General features: G+C 49.7%; 2 protein-coding genes across 6 annotated transcripts in view; one reads left to right on the forward strand and one right to left on the reverse strand.

Moving 5' to 3' along the window:
* Window positions 1-10358, forward strand: part of MAP3K3 (mitogen-activated protein kinase kinase kinase 3) — a 112766-nt gene extending 102408 nt beyond the window's left edge. For both annotated transcript variants that reach the window (XM_069076250.1, XM_069076251.1), the window contains 7 exons: window positions 10-102; window positions 789-980; window positions 2126-2274; window positions 3208-3339; window positions 5911-6040; window positions 6228-6405; window positions 7346-10358. In XM_069076250.1, the coding sequence (XP_068932351.1) occupies window positions 10-102; window positions 789-980; window positions 2126-2274; window positions 3208-3339; window positions 5911-6040; window positions 6228-6405; window positions 7346-7574 (1103 nt within the window). In that variant the 3' untranslated portion in view covers window positions 7575-10358. The remainder of the gene's footprint in view (window positions 1-9; window positions 103-788; window positions 981-2125; window positions 2275-3207; window positions 3340-5910; window positions 6041-6227; window positions 6406-7345) is intronic.
* A 2546-nt stretch (window positions 10359-12904) lies between these two features.
* LIMD2 (LIM domain containing 2) lies at window positions 12905-16206 on the reverse strand. Of its 4 annotated transcripts, none has more exons than XM_069076253.1 (6): window positions 16061-16187; window positions 14614-14709; window positions 14305-14349; window positions 14022-14161; window positions 13792-13846; window positions 12905-13322 (listed from the first exon to the last, which is right to left on the reverse strand). In XM_069076253.1, the coding sequence occupies exons 2-6, from the start codon at window positions 14653-14655 to the stop codon at window positions 13245-13247; spliced, it is 360 nt and encodes a 119-aa protein (XP_068932354.1). In that variant the 5' UTR covers window positions 14656-14709; window positions 16061-16187; the 3' UTR covers window positions 12905-13244. The 4 variants fall into 4 exon arrangements, with proteins under 4 accessions (XP_068932354.1, XP_068932353.1, XP_068932357.1 ...); XM_069076252.1 differs by having other exon boundaries at window positions 13792-13876; XM_069076256.1 differs by having other exon boundaries at window positions 12905-13846; window positions 16061-16206.
* Window positions 16207-16446: the final 240 nt, after the last annotated feature.

Consider the following 16446-nt stretch of genomic DNA (forward strand, 5'->3'; position numbering starts at 1 on the left):
CTCTTTTAGATCGTGACACTCAGCTCTATGACAAAGGGGTGAAGGGTGGAACATATCCCCGTCGCTATCACGTCTCTGTTCATCATAAGGACTACAATGATGGTGAGCACACAGCCCCTCCATCTGCTGGTTTTCTGTGCTTCTTCCTGCATGAGTAACTAGAAACAGCGAGAGGAGTCTGTGATTCAGTTTCTTGCAAAGTTATCATCTACCACCATGGTTTTGCCTAAATAACCTAAACTGAGCTGTCCCTATGTAGCTTCACCCAAGGTCCCATGTGTTCACTTTTCACTAAAGAGTTATGTTTCGGACTCCATAAACTGGGAACAGGGAAAAAAAAGCCTCTGTATCCGATTTTTTTTTTAGAGAGTAGAGACCATCTCCAAGGTACCCTTTCTTCAACTCCATGTTGACCTTATCCATCCCCATAACTTTTAGAGTCTGTGAATACTGCTGGGGGACCTGGAGAAGTGTGCATTGGGCAGCCAAGGGCTGCTTTGGTGTTGTTGCCTGGAGCTACTCTTCCCCAGGTCAGGCTTTGGCTCTCATGTCCCCTAAATAATCTCCTGCTTCATTTTTTTTTCTGCTTTTAGTTTATATAGTCCAGATAAATTAGGCCGCAGCTACTCTAGGATGAGCTAGGCAGATGGTGAAGGTAACTAAATATAGGTGATTTTATTGTTCATTTTATCCCGTCCAAAGTCTTAGATGCTTGCCATTGTTTGAACAGCAAACCTCATGGTGAGTAATCTGATTTTCTCTGACCTCTTTTTCCCAAATCATTGTAGGCCGGAGGACATTTCCCCGGATAAGGCGTCATCAAGGGAACCTGTTCACATTGGTGCCCTCCAGTCGTTCCCTGAGCACCAATGGAGAGAACCTGGGCTTGGCAGTGCAATATCTGGACACCCGAGGGCGTCTGTGGAGTGCAGACAGTGAAAATACCCTCACTGTGCAGGAGAGGAGTGTGCCAACCAAGTGTAAGGCTCTGCCTCTGGCAGGAGGGGCTGTCCTAGGGAGGAGAAAGGAAGAAGGCTGAGGAGAGTTGTCAGCAAGGGTTCAGAGCAGCAATGCCACACCTCAGAGGCTCTGCTCTAATGACTTTATTTTAATAGAGAAGGCCCATAAATGAAAAGTGATTTGCTCAGCCCCATTTGCTCACAGTTAATAAGTAACAGACCAGAATTCAGATTCTCTAGTGACCTTGACCAGATGATTTTCCAAAATTTTCCCTAATTCTAAATATGTGACCCTTTATATGGATTCCTTGGTTTGAATTAAGACCCAGAGAAGAGAAGAGAACTCAGTTTTTAGACCTGCCTCCATCGTTCATTTCAATTCAGTAAATATTACTAAGCACCTATGCTATTCAACTCTATGCTAGGCACTAAGGAATACAAAAAGAAAAATGAAACTTTGCCCTCAAGGAATTTACATTCTATTGGGAGGGATATAATATGTCCATGAATAAACACAGTACCAAAAAATAGGAGTAGGAGAGGGCACTCACATTTGTCAGGGTTGGGGGAGGGCTTCACAAAGGAAGTCATATAGGAGCTGAATCTTGAAGGATAGACAAGGATTCCAAGAGATGAGGCTGTAGAAGGTGTGCATTCTTGACATGGGGAATGGTTTGTGCCATTGTACAGAGGCTGGAGGTGGAGAATGAGGTGTTGAACAGGAGGATGTTTACGGTGGTATGGAAATCTCTGATAAGTTATCTGACCTTACTTGACCTTAGATTTTTTCATCTGTGAAACTCTTTTTTACTGCTGCCATAGATATATTGAGATTGAAAATGAACACTATTAAAAGGTGAAAGAATTTTCTAAATAGAAATAGTTGATTGTTACAAGAGAACACTTTTACTTTCACCTTAGTCGACCCTTTGGCTCAACAAACTAGAGCAAAAAGAGGGCATGGGCTTCCTGTTATATAGCTAGACCTACTATAGCTAGTATAGTATATATCTGTATATATACTATAGTATAGTCTGTAGCTAAACCTGTTGTTGAATTAGGCTGTAGTGAGAAGCCATGGTCCAAGAAAGCCCCCAGAACTCAGACTATCAGCTGTTCAAGATGTGGCATTTAATAACAGCCTCTCCATTTTCTGTCTCCGATAGCTCCAAGTGCTCCCATAAACTGGCGTCGGGGGAAGCTCCTGGGTCAAGGTGCCTTTGGCCGAGTCTATCTGTGCTACGATGTGGATACTGGACGGGAGCTTGCTTCTAAGCAGGTCCAGTTCGACCCAGACAGTCCTGAAACAAGCAAGGTAAGTAGGACTTCCCATCCTTTCCTCACAGACTATGCGCATCTTTCCTGCCTCCTTTTATTTTCCCAGGATAAACTAACCAGATTTCTCCCTGTTATTAGCTGGTGCTCTGGGATGAGAACAAGGGAGGAAAAGCTTAAAGAATGCTACCAGTACACATAGTAGAAGGAACCTGTCCATTGATGATGAACCCAGGAAACCCAAAGGGGAAAGTAGCAGATAGTGCCAGATAGAGCATCCCACAGAGTCCTTATTCAGCAGAGAATCAAGTTTGGATTCTAGGGATCAGATGCACCCCAATTCCAAAGGGGAATTCAGTTGGAAATTTGAATTTGAAAATTGAAACACAGAAGAGAACAGAAGGAAATTCAGATGGAGGCACAGAAGAGCAGGACTGTTTTGAAAGTAATATGTGGCATTTACTTTGTATTTTAAAAAAACAAGCACTATGAAGTAAAGATTCATGGTTTCTTGTTCTGTGTGTCTGAAAGTGCTTTTAGATGTTAAAGTTCAAAATGTACCCAAATGTACCCCAAAAAAAGAAAAAGAAAAATGTACCCAAAAAAAAAGAAAAAGATATCTAGTCTTGAGAGGGGACTGAACTTGCTGTCTCTAGCTAGATGTATTAGCTCCATGACCCCCATTCTAGTCCAGAATGCCCAAGCATTATTACCAAGGACTAGTTCCTTTTCCACTCCTATAGAGAGCCATACTAGGTGTGGTCCCAGACCAGAGATAAGGTTTTTGGTTGTTTTTTTTTTTTTCACTTTTCCTAAAAACATAATTAAAAATATGTAATTGGAGCCCTGGGTAGGTATGGAGTCCAGTTGGCAGGGCAACTTGCAACACTCTGATAGGCACAAGGTGATGGCTGGAAGACTAGACAGTCAGGATTCTGTGGAGACAATAGGGCTTCCCTCTCTTCTTCCCCAGGAAGTAAGTGCCCTTGAGTGTGAGATCCAGTTGCTGAAGAACTTGCAGCATGATCGCATTGTGCAGTACTACGGCTGTCTCCGTGATCGCTCTGAGAAGACCCTGACCATCTTCATGGAGTACATGCCAGGGGTATGCTGGATGGGCCACAGCTGGGCCTGGGGGTGGTAGGGGGCAAGGGAGCAAATCATCGGCATGCATTTGTTTAGTGCCTCCAGTGGGCCAGGCACTGTGCACTGGGAATACAGAGACAGAAGTGATACTCTCCCTGCCCTTGAGGAACTTACATTATGCTAGAAGAAACTGCATGTTCACAGATCAGTAAATACAAGATATATACAAAATAAATTCAGCTGTTTCTTGGGGGTATTAGCAACTGGGAGGATCAAGGAAAGGCCTCTTATAGGAGGTGCCACTTAAGCTGAGAGTCTTGAAGGGAACAAGGGCTCCAAGAGGTAGAAGTGAGGAAGAAGAACATTCCTGGGATAGGAAATAGCTTGTGCAAAGATGTGGAGGCAGGAGATGGAATTTCATGTAAGGAGAATACTGAGTAGGCCAGTCTGTCTGGGCTGTGCAGTGCATGAAAGGGGAATAATAGGAAATCAGCCTGCAAAAAAATATCCAAGATCCAGCTCAGAAAGAATTTTAAATATCAAACAAAGGAATTTGTCTTTTATCCTGGAGAAAAAGGGAGCCACTGAAGCTTCTTCAACCAGGCAGCGAGTGATCAGACTTGCCTGTTAGGAGTATCAGCGTGGCAGCTTGATGGACGATGAATTGAAGGGAAGCACTAAATACAGGGAGACCATCCAGGAGACTATTGTAGTAGTCTATGCCAAGGCATAATAAGAGCTCCAGATCTGGGAATCATCTGTATAGCATTGAACCTAAGATCACCAAGTGAAATAACATAAAAGGAAAAGAGAAAGTTCACAACAGAGCTGGGGGGGGGGGAGGCGCAGGGGGCCTCTGTTATAGGAAAACATGTTTATATTTATTTAAGTGATCATGACATGGATAAAGATCCAGAAAAGGAGACTGAGAAGTTGTCAGATGGTAAAGGAGAAGCAGGAAGGAGAAGGTACCATGGAAACCTAGAGAGAGTCTAGGAGGAGAGGCAGCCAACAGTGTCAGAGGCTGCAGAGAGTACAGAAAGATGTGGGATGAAAGGTTATGTTGGATGTGGTGATTAAGTGATCATTGGTAACTTTAGGGAGGATATTTTCAGTTTAAGAGATAAAAGTGGAAGCCAGATGGCAAAAAATTGAGGAATGAAAGGGGAGGAAGTGGAGGCAGCTGGTAGAGATGGCTTTCTCAAGGAGTTTTGCCAAGTAGGGGAGGAGGGATACATGACAATAGACAGCTATAGAGGATGGTTGTATCAAGTAAGGGGTTTTTAAGAAACATCAAAGTTGAGAAGATTGATTAACTGAGTTGCAAGAGACAGGTGTTCATGTAAATTGAAGTCCCCAAGAACAAAGGAAGAGGATGTTGTGGAAAGAGAGATTGTGAGCTATGTACTGAATTTCTTAAGAAAGGGAGAAGTGACCAACAGCCACCAGGATCTATATAGGGTGAAGTATCCAGATGGCGTAAATTTCAAAGGAGGTGAATTTACTGTATAAAGGTAGTTATGAGGACAGTCTGGAAGTGGCAGTGAGGTCCAGTAAGTATAACTACTCCTTTCCTGGGTTTGATGTGTTGAGGGACGTGAGAAATGGAGCACTCCATGCCAGGGAAGTTACACCTGAGTTTTGTATGCCAGGGAGATGGATCGTGAGAGCAACTGGTCTAATGCAGAAGGTCATTTGTTAACAGTAGGAAAAGAATCCCAGATGGCCCAATGGAAAGGGAGAATAATGTGGGATAGGACCTAGGAGGAATATCTGAACATATTTGGGAACGGGAGTGTGGTGTCCAGGTAAGAGTGCTTTGACTTAGGCAGTTTACCTCTATGAGTCTGGGGTTCTGAGTGGAACCATGGGGCTGTATTTGTCCTGCTCTTCCCAGTAGTAATGTTAATACTGATTTGATTATTCTCTTATTAAGAAGTAGAAAATGAGGTGCATGAGTAATAGCAGATGGGCAGATAACAAAATGCCCATCTATACTAACTAGGCCTCCCCAGTGTCCTGTTGGGATGGCTGTATGGGACAAGGCTCAATGTGGAGCCTTGCTAGATAGAGTTGAGGTGTGGTTGATTAACTCACTGCCCAATCTGTAGCCAAGGCCAATCCCAAAGCTTAGTTGATTAACTTTGGAGTGGGGAGGGAAACAGGAAAGGGCCTCTAGAAGGTGGGAAGATCGCTGCTTCTGGTCTTGAGGGGTGACCTAGTATCCTGGTGGATGACAGTATGGTCTTGTGGGTTCTTTATTTGGAAACCAGAATGTTTTGTTTTAGTACCTCAGAAGTAGCAATGGACATAGACTTTTGATCTGACTTCACTTAGCTATCCTTAAAGTCCCTGAGGCTGAGTAGCCAAATCCCTAGTGTGTGGGGGACAGGGAGAATTACTGGGTGCAAATTTCCCTCCCCTCTCCTCCCATCCCAGGGGTCTTTTTCTGCAAAGGATGGGTGTCTTTGCCTATTGGCTGGACCATGGCAGGGAGTCATCCCTGAGTCCCTTTCTTCATAACGGAGGCCTAGGAAGGAAGTGATGCTCTGGCTCCACTTTCTCTGATCTTCTGCTTGGTGGCTGGCAGGGCTCAGTGAAAGACCAGCTGAAGGCATATGGTGCTTTAACCGAGAGTGTGACCCGTAAATACACACGGCAGATCCTAGAAGGCGTCTCCTACCTGCACAGCAACATGATTGTGCATCGAGACATCAAAGGTGAGAGAGTGTTGGGGCAGGGGCTGACTACCTTCTTTGGGCAACTGACATCCCGGGTCTGGGCTCTCCCTTCCCATAATAGGAAATCCTGGGCTTGTGCCATTGTTTGGGGGAAAACAATAGCTTTGGATGAAGGGGAAGAGCACCTCCACTCTAGGACTGCAGTAACTGCCCTCTTCTATCCCAGGAGCCAACATCCTCCGTGATTCTGCTGGGAATGTGAAACTTGGGGATTTTGGGGCCAGCAAACGACTGCAGACCATCTGTATGTCAGGGACAGGGATTCGTTCCGTCACAGGCACACCATACTGGATGAGCCCAGAGGTGATAAGTGGAGAAGGCTATGGAAGGAAAGCAGACGTGTGGTAAGTTTGGGGAATGGGTTCTTTCAATCCTATGAAGTCCCGCTTGGAAGCGGCAAGTTGGGCTGAGGTGAGGCTGACACCTCCTGTCCCTGTCTCATCTCTGATGAGTTCAGCACAAACTTAGTGAAGTCTAGAAACGAGAGCAGGAAGGCACGAGGCCATCTCTCTGCCACAAACTCCCATTCTAGGAGAGGTCACAGAGGTCATTACCTCATTGTACTGGACTCACTTGGTTCCCTTGAGTCATGAAACTTCTTGTGCATCTTCCTGGCTCCCATAGGACTGTAGCAGGAGAGAGACTCCCATCTCTGATAGAAAGGAGAAGGCTGGACCCAAGCCAGGGTAGCAGGACTCAGGCCTGGGTTATGTGTTTCTTCCCCTCCAAAAAGTGAACTCTTTATTATTGTGAAGAACCCAGGCCATGGGAAATATGCCTGATGTTCAGCTGGAGTTCTTAAAGAGATAGAGAGGGTCCACTCTGATGAGCTGAATCAGTCTAAACAATAACAGGCTTCTAGCTCGTATCCCTGAGATTTTCCCAGGTGTTTTCCATTTGCCTTGCTTGGAGTTAATGTTTATACTCTGAAGAGACTAGCAAAATGCATGAAGTTACTCTTCAACTGGAAAGTTTTCTCCAACTTCTCTTTAGAAACTCACTGATTTGATATCCTTTCTCCTTTTTCCTCTAAGATCAACTGTAGGGAACATACATGGTGCTTGGGTCTGGGCAGTCTGTTAGCACCCCTTCTGCTCTCAGAACCCTCACATTAGCTTCCCCTCTCCCAGGCCTCCTGGGAGGTTGCCCTCCTCCTTTTCCTGGGCTTGGCTGCCCCTGGGCCTGCAGCTCTATGTCCTGAGAAGGGCGTGCTGGTGTCTCTTCTTGCTTCTGTAGCAGGGTTTGGGGCAGCGGAGGGCTGACTTGATGCATTCTCTTCCCCAGGAGCTTGGGCTGCACTGTGGTAGAAATGCTGACAGAGAAGCCTCCTTGGGCAGAGTATGAAGCAATGGCAGCCATTTTCAAAATTGCCACACAGCCCACCAATCCCCAGCTCCCATCACATATCTCTGAGCATGGCCGGGACTTTCTGCGGCGGATCTTTGTGGAGGCCCGCCAGAGACCTTCGGCTGAGGAACTGCTTACACACCACTTTGCACAGCTCGTGTACTGAACTCTTACATCCACACTGATGTTGGACCTTGGCTCCCTGGGGGAGGGGTCATGAGGGACTTGGTGAGGTTGCTGCTTCTCCCTTCCCAGAGCTACAGTCCATCCTTCCTTCTGTCCATCTGTCACTACCTTCTTCCTGGGTGGCTGCAGAGTCAGAAGAGGGTATCTGTGACCCCAGGAGTGGGGAATCCCCCATGCCTGTCAGACTGGAGAGATCCAGGTGTCCCTGTGCTCAGAGAGTGGTGTGAATATCTGTATTACTCTGGCCTGAGGAGCTCCTTGGGTCTCTTCTCCCTCCCCTCCACCTTCCCTCTGAGCTGCATTAACGTGCTCTGTGTTTGGCATCAGAGTTCATGTTGGTGCTAAGGACACACTGGCTTGGAAGGATGTGAATAGTGTTATTTTTATTCAGTGTTATTTTGTTTCCTCTCCCAATGTCTGAAGACACCAGAGGACATTCCCCCTGGCCCACTTGGGCTCTGGCAGAGAGCAGTGCCGGGACCCTAGGGCGAAGTCCACTGTTCCTCCAGCCAGTGGGTGGTGGAGGCTGGTGCTGCCCTTGTCCCCAGGAGGGCTCTGTACCAGGTTTGCCAATTTCACCTCTTTACCAAAGATGGACAGAATGCTCTGCTGCCTTATTCACGGGGAGGGGATGCCTGCCCTGCCCTGTGACGTGCACCTTTCCACCTCCCCCTCACAGGATCCAAGAGGAGCTGCTGTAGGGGAGGAGGGGGATGTGTAGGAGAGATGGCACAATCTTTGTCAATGCAATTGTTTCTGTTTTACAAGGTAGGATGGGGTTCTCTCTTAAGTGTTACACCATATCTCTAAATTTGTGCCCACTCCTGCCTCTTCCCACCTTTACCCAGGGCTGCCGAGGAGCAAGGATCCAGAGTCTAGGTTGGAAATAGGCAGGAACAGACAGTTCTGTGCTGCCAGCCTCCACCCCTTCTCAAAGAGAAGGAGCAACTCAATGCATTCTCTTTTCTGCTCAGGGGCAAGGGGTAGCTCAGGAGGGTCATGATAACTTGCTTTCTGAGACCCCTGAGGGGAGCTGTTTAGCAAATCTAGGAAGAATTTAGTTCCAGGATAAAAATAGATAGTGGCCCTGCTGGGATAGCCCCATCTTGGCCTGATGTATAGTAGGGCCCAGGTGCTGCTGCCATCTGTGCTCAGAACCATTGGCACCAACGACATGCCCTACTCATTTCTATAAAGTGACCCTTGGCCCTCCTGCTTCTTCCCTGGCCTGGAGGGAGAAGAGCAGGCATGGGATGGGAGGAGTAACATCTCTGAGCAGCTTAAAGTGGCTGTAAATACCTCAGCCTGGGCCTTCTCCCTTCTTCCCCCCAAAATGTGCCTAATGCTAAAGCCCCTCCCTTGACACCCATTTTCCTTGGAATTTGTCATTGAATGGAAAGGGAAAAAATGCCAGGTGACAGGGGCTTATCTCCGGAGACAGACGGGGTGTTAGCAGTAGGCGGCTCAGTGCCCAGCCATGCCTGTCTCCCTACAGGCACCATAACAATCCAAAGCCTTCGTTGTATGTTGACGATGCACTTTTATGAATGTAGTTTCTATCGCTCTTTTTAGCCTTTTCACATCATGTAATGTGAGGCCTTGTACTTGTTAATTTATATCTCAGATCATATTTGATGGTTTTTATATATAGCGATTCTAGACTGTTACAGGTGACTGTTGCCTGAAGGGAGAGAAGAGAAAACGAAAGCAGCTGGTTTTGCAGAGAAATTTGCTGGTGGTTTGTGCCAAATGGTGCCTATGGGGCTTGGGCCTCTCTCTCTGTTTCCTTCCCTTTCTTCCCACTGGGCCTCCTGTCCTGACCTCTGGGGCTAGTATGATATATTATGCGTTCCTCTTCTTACCAACATCACCACTACGACCACCACCGTTTCTGACCCTTGGCTCTGTCCTCACCCAAGGCTTGGACTGGGGACCTTCATCCTGACCAAAGCTACTTTTGTGGTAGCTTGGATTTTCCCTCTCAGCCCTCATTCCATAAAGAGCCTCTCACTTGAGGTGAATTCCCTGCAGTGAATCCTTCATTTCCTCTCCTACCACCCCCCCCAAAAAAAGTCCTTCCCTTCACATCTCTAGCCCTTTATTCAAACACACTCCTTGGGAGGAAACAGAACTCAGGCACTGGCATTGGTGAGACGATTCTGCATATTCCAGGTTCAGACTCTCTCTGGGGTTACATACCAACCCCACAGTAACTACCTGACAGAAAACTTTAAAAAATTTTAAACAAACCCTAAAACTCCCTTCCCCACTCTACCCGCCTCCGAAAAAAACCAATACAACACTTGATTTTTGTGCCAAAAACTGTGGATATGCTAACCCAACAGCCTCAGGATTGAGCTATTGCTTAATTTATTATTTTTTATTAAATTATCCAGATTAAAAACTGTGGGGGCATAGGACTGTCCTGAGCCCTAGGAGTATCAGGTACCCTCTGCCCCTTAGCCCTGGCCACTCTGGGCTCTCCCAGAGGGCTGGGCAGCTTCATTGCAGGGTGCCATCATTTTCTCATCATTCAATAAAGCCTTCCTGCTCTGGGCTGCCAGCAGAGGCCCAGGACTGAGGCTGGTTCTTGGTCACCCTCTTGTGCACACATTAGAGGAGGAGCCAAGTGTCTGAATGTGGATTGTGCAGAAGAACTTGCAGCCATAGTTTATTTTGACTATATCCCGACTGAGGGCTTGCAGTGCAAAGCCAGGCCAGTGTAGCGCGTTACTTACAATAAAAGGATCATTTATACACGCTGGCTCCTGCTCCTCTGCTTTCTGGGTAGGATAGCAGATACTGCAAGCTCAGAAAAGTATAGCCCCTCAACCAAGGGAAATAGGGATGGTTCTTGGAAGGGGGGAAGATGGTTGTGTATGATGATATATTTGTTACAACTAGCTATTGTCATGGGTTCCCATGCTTCTGCATCTCCCTCCAACCGAACCATGGGAAAGCACAAAGGTCACATAGAATACGGCAGGAACAGGGGTATTTCTGGAAGAGAGTTCCCTGGCTGTAGCATCAGCTGGGGGTGTGGGGCAGTGGTTCTTCTACCCTCTCTCTAATCACATTTGGTGATTCTTATGAAGTTATATATTAAGTATTTATTATATACTATGAAGTTACCTCTCATCTCTGGCAATAGCATCTGCTTACCAGGGTGTCCTTTTTCAGGTGGGGAGGGGCTCAGTTATGAAGGGGAGAGCACCAGCCTGGTCTTTGGGGGCCTTTTCTTTTCCTAGGCTCCTTTTGGCTAATTCTCACATTGTCTCTGAGCACAGAGTGGGCAGCTCAAGCCAGCTCCTGTCCTGGTGCCCTGCTGAAAATGTCCCTAATATGTAGCCAGAGATCATGCGGGCATGGGCTATCTGATAACTTCAGTCCAAAGTTGACTCCTTCCATTTCCCAGCTACCTCAGGTGTTCCCTGAGTCACCATTTATTATGGTTCAGTACAGTACTTAACAAATCTGTACTTCCATATGACTACCTTTTTGGTCTCCCTCACACTTATGCATCTCCCACAAACTGCCTGATGGTTCTTTGCTTTCAGGGTAGGTTCAGAACTGTGCCTGTTCCATGGCTATGAGACCAGCTGTATAAAGTAATGACGACATCCCTCACTGCCCCTAGGCCTTCTATCCTCACCCCTTTTGCCTACCTTATGTGACCAGGAGATCCTCTAGCTTAGTTCCGTAATTAAGAGTTTGGGCAACAGGGTCCAAGACAGGAAAAGCCCCAGACTTCCTGCCCATATTCCCCCTGGGAGTTCAGCTGCCCTTCTCCCCATCCCCACCCCCCCTTCCTTATTTACTTTTGCTGTAACCCAAGCCGTCCCTCTGTACTTCCTGCCTTGGACACCTTGTTAGAGGAACCATGCAGCCTTCAAATGCTGGGGTAGCTCCTAGAGCAACTGCTCTGGTGGAGCACAGAGGTGGCCTTTCATCTTTACCTCCCACAGGCTACTGGGGGAGGGGGAGTAAGTGACTTTCCAGATCAGAGACTAGGGTCAGTGGTCTGGAAAGAAAAGCAACACTTGGCTTTTTCTTTGGGACTGAAGCTGGGAGCCTCAAAGAAAGTAAGTAAAAGTGATAAGAGCTTTGTGGCCTCTAAGTACCTGTAACTCTAATTTTGAAGAAAAGAATAAAAGGGGTAGGGGAGGGGGAGACAGGAGAAAAAGGAAGCAGTAGGGGCTGGCATTGAGGCGTTGTGGCCAGAATATGGAGATGAAAATGTGCCCCACCAGACTCTGCCCTCCTCCTCCGGTCACATCTGGAGTGTTCTATTTTGGGCACATTTTCAGGAGGGCATTGACAAACGGGAGCCCATTCAGAGAACCACAGCCAGGATGCTCAAAGCCCTGGAGACAGTGACTGACCAGAAAAGGCATGATCACTTCCTTTAAAGAGTCAACATGTTAGGCTTTCTGTATAAGGAAAAACCCAAGGCTACTTGAGGGCAAGGTATAGTTTTGGCTTTTGTCTTGTATTTCCAGTGCCTAGTATGGTATCACACAAGGCAGGCTTCAGTTAAATTCTGCTGAATTCAAGTTGTCCAAAAGTAGGTTGGGTGGCCTTAAAGGGGAAAGGGGGTGTGCTCTCAGGCACTTCTATCCAGTGTGGCCACAGGCATGTATACACACATACACACACATGCGCACACACACACACACACACACACACACACACACTCTTCGAGTGGAGGTGGAAAAAGAGGAAGAGACACTAAGAAGTATTCCTTGGGGAGAAGAGATTTGAAGAGTACTGAAACCATTTGAAATGGTTTTGGGGTGTGTGTGTATGTTTTGTTTTTTTACCAGGGGGTCCACACAACCCCTAAAGGGATCCAAACATAGATTTCAGGGGGAATATGAACTTGGGATAGGAAAAAAGTTGCACCTTTCTTTTCACTAGTCTCTAACTGAAACTTAGCATTTCTTTCAATTATTTAAACATTATTTTGAGAAAGGGATCCACAAGTTTCATCAGACTGCCAAAGGGGTTCATGACACAAAAAAAGGTTAAGAACCTCTGATTTCAAAGATCATTTTGGGTTTAATGGTACTTGGGAGTAAAGGGCAGGGACTGGAGTAGGGTGGGGATGGGGAAAAAGTCCCTATTTTGCCCATGCTGGGTAGTATTTACCCTTACCTTCCTGGTTATCCCTTAAAGGGGGTCAGGGATGTGCTTAGAAGCCTGTACCCTGGATCTACCAGAGACCTCTCCTAGCTTTCATCAGTCCAATCCCAGCCCCTTGATCAATTCCTTATCTCCCACACCTCAGGGCCAATCACACAGACACAAAGATAAGACTTTTAGGTACATGTTTAAAATAGGTTCACAACAGTCAAGATGGGCACATTGAGGGGAGGGAGGGCAGAAGGGGCGAAGGGGACTGGCTACTTTGGTCCCACAACCAGTCTTTATAGTTCACAACCTGGGAAGGGTTGTTTTAGTTCCTCTTCCCTGATTCCAGGTTGACAAGTAATGTTTCCAAGCTCTCCCGGGGTTTACAGCAAGGGTCTATCTTTAGAGACACGCTTCTGCCTTCCTGCTCCCACCCCCACCCCACCCAGGCATCATCACTGTGCTTTACTAGTCAACAGGGGGCACCTTAGCCTCTACTTTCTCCCAGGTGTCTTAGGTGTTACTCAGAACAAAGATGTAGACAGAGGTAGATGGGAGGGGAGAGGGGGCACAGGGCCCTCATTGGCAGTAGGGAGCTCTGGACCCTGAAGGAGGTGTTGGGGCAGGCTGACTCCCAGCTGGAGAGAAGGCACCAAGATAGGGGGAAATCCTTCCCTGGGGCCTGCTTCTCTGAGGCCTACTGAGGGAAGGGGGTATGAAATCAAACTGGTGGGCCTCGGTGGGAATGAGGTACCCCCCGGGACAAAGCGGGATAGCACTGAACCCCCAACCCCTCTGCAGGCAAAAGACAGCAAGTTAGCCCCCGTTATCACTGGACCAGCCTGAGCAAGTATGTCCTTCCCCCCCTCCCCCCAATTCAATCTTTCCCAAGCTCTTCCTCCTCACCCCACCACCCCAAAGACCCCTGGGATCCGGGGCAGGAAGAGGGCATCTGTAGGGCCTCAGGCTGTTTTGGTACCATTGGCCACCTCCTTGTGGGCCCAGAGCTCTTTGTGCTGCTTTCGTCCAAAGCCTTCATCATAGTTGCCTTTACTCTTAAACAGCTGCTGGAAGTGGGGTTTGCAGTAAAACTCTCCATGAAGTGCTGCATAGCTACCCAGACTGCAAAGAAGAGATGAACCAGGAGGAAGCCTGGCCAGGGAGGGAGTGGGGCAACGGAAGGCACCCTTCCCTACCTCCAGCCACCCATCACCATGCAAAAGAGGCAAGGGAGCCTTGTTGGGGGGGGGGGAGCAGTACCCATGCCTGAGGGTGGGGCTCTGAACCTTGCCCTCACCTGAGCTTGGTGTGGCAATGCTTGCAGCAGAAGCAGGAGTTGTGGAAGATGAGCTTGTCAGCCACCAGACGCTCCATAGGGTAGACAGTTTTTTGACAAGCTGCACAAGTTTCCTTCACCTGTGCCCGGAGGCTGAATGACTGGTGGGGGGGAAGTGGGCACAGTATTAGCACAGGGAAAGGACTTCTTCCCTCTCCCCCCACCATAATATAACAATTCCCATCCTCTCACCACCATCCCCATCTTGATCCCATGGGGAAAACATAACACCCCCAGTCCTTACCTTGGAGCGCTGCACTGTGTTGCCGCTAGGGCTGCTTTTGGCTTCCTGGGGACACAAGGGAAATTAGAACATGGCTGGGCCCACTGGTCCTGATATCCAAACCTAGGTCTAGTCTAAGCATCCCCTCTGTCTTCCCCATCTCCACCCATCCAGTTCAGAATATCGACTTTATGTTTCAAGGGGCATCTCCTTAATCCCACCATCCCTGGGGCTGGACACAATAGCCTCTACAAGCTGCCCCAATCCCCTTCCCTCCACCCTGAGGGGAAAAGGGTGGTCTAGGGTGGCCGTGGTGATGCTGTTACCTACATGAGAGGTGGTGGCCTGGGCTGCTCCAGCATCCTGGAACATGGTGAAGGCAAGGATGGGGAGCACAGGGGATGGGGGAGTGCGGCCCTCAGCACTCTGCAAGGGTAAGTTAGTCAAGAGGGTGTCTAAGCCTGCATGCCCAGCACCCACCTCCAGCTCCGCCTCCCCTTCTACCCCAGCTTGCACTTAAAGGGTGGTTCGCAAGGGGGGGGGGGGTGTTGTTTACAAGAAAAGCATAATCAGGGAGGTGGGGGGCTGTGGTTGGGACTTTCCCTAAGTCATTTCCTGTTGCTTTAGGTTCTACCACTTCCGCCTCCCATCCTCACCACCCTTTTCGCTCAGCCCACCCGTCAGTGAAACATGTTTTGGGGGTTTTTTTGGCGGGGAGGGTCAGAAAAGCTGGTTGGGAGAGAACCAGGGAAGAGGTGGGATGGAGAGGAGGCTGAGGCAGACCAGTGCTGGGAGGACAGGATGAGCCCCTGGGGTGCCACAGTAGAGTCACCCCAGAAGAGGGATGTGGAATGGTTTTGTGCAGGCGTGGACCTGGGGCTGGGAGAGGAGAAGGGATGCTCGACCACAGTGAGAAGCCAGTGTCCTGGGGTTGACCCCGCGGCGCTGTCAATCTAACAAGGATATGAGAAAGGCACGGGGACTACTATCCTTTCCCTCCCCGAGTGCTCAGGCTTCCTTCCTCAGGGGCCCAGCTCCTGGACAGCTCAGTCACCCTCATCCCCCATCCCCCCTCACCACGCGCACCCCAGAGGGGAAGCGCTGCCAGAGGACATTCTCACTCCTCCACGCCCGGCCCGGACCCTAGCCTTGCAACCCGCTACATTCCCAGGCGCGAAAAGTGACCAACAAACTAGCCCACCCAGGGGCTCCCCCAGCCAGAGTGCTCCCTCCCGAGGCTCCGAGGCCTCGCCTTCACCTCCAGCCCCCCTCCCTCGGGCCCCGGACAGCCAGACCTATCCACACGCCTCAGTCTAGCCCGGCGGGAATCAGCTGACTCCCCGTGAGCCCTCCTCCTGTCCCCGAGGGACCCCTGCTCCTGAAGAGGGTCCCGACGTCCCCCCAGGGGTCTCTGATTGAGCCCCCTGACCGATCCCTGCGACCCCCGAGAGGTCCCCAGACTGAGTCTCCCACTAAACCGCGCGGGACCCCAAGAGGTCGCGGACTCAGCCTTGCGCCACCTTGCTACCGTCCCCACCCCCAGAATCCTAAGATGAGACCCTCCCCCTCAACCCCAGGGCCCCCGAGGGGTGTCAGACCTATCCCTCCTACGCTCCTCCTCGGCGCTCCCAGGAGTCCCAAGATGAGGCCCCCCTCTTACCCCAAGGCCCTCGAGGGGTCCTGGACTCAGCCTCCCCCACCCTTACCCCATCGCCCCTTTGGGTCGGACTCGCTCTGACCCCTCCCACCCCCATCCTGCCGCCGCCACGGGTCTCACCCAGGCCCGGGCTGGGCCGCTGCCGGGGCCAGGTGCAGGGTCTGCTTCTCGGGGGCTGGAGGTGGCCGCAGCCGCCAACGCCTCTGGATGCCGTATCGCCTCCGCCTCCGCCTCCGCCGCCTTATCCTGGCGCTGCCCCCAGCCCGGCCCCCGCCCCCCGCCCGCCCATTGGTTCCGCGCGGCCCCGGAGCCGCCTCCGGGTCCCCCAACTCGGCTCCCCGCCCCGCTTTGTCTCCTCCGCCGCTTTCCCTCCCTCAGACCCCCGCCTTTGTCTGCCCCCAAACCCGGGAGGTTGGCGCCAAAGCCTCGGACCGACCCGGCCGCCCCCTACCCGAGCCCCGAGCCCCGCGTCTGCCTTTCTGGACGCCCCTCCTCCGATCACGCCT

The sequence above is a fragment of the Petaurus breviceps genome, unplaced genomic scaffold (genome assembly GCF_028583685.1).
Source record: "Petaurus breviceps papuanus isolate PSGF00001 unplaced genomic scaffold, PetGlider_PUasm1.0 90925, whole genome shotgun sequence".
In the NCBI taxonomy this organism is placed as follows: Eukaryota; Metazoa; Chordata; class Mammalia; order Diprotodontia; family Petauridae; genus Petaurus; species Petaurus breviceps.

Coding starts and splice junctions, on each gene's coding strand:
- LIMD2 (XM_069076255.1), bottom strand. CDS start 14,655: ATGTTCCAGGATGCTGGAGCAGCCCAGGCCACCACCTCTCAT. Junction 14,350..14,613: donor CCCAGGCCACCACCTCTCAT/GTAGGTAACAGC, acceptor TTGTGTCCCCAG/GAAGCCAAAAGCAGCCCTAG. Junction 13,877..14,021: donor CATTGCCACACCAAGCTCAG/GTGAGGGCAAGG, acceptor CTCCCTGGCCAG/GCTTCCTCCTGGTTCATCTC.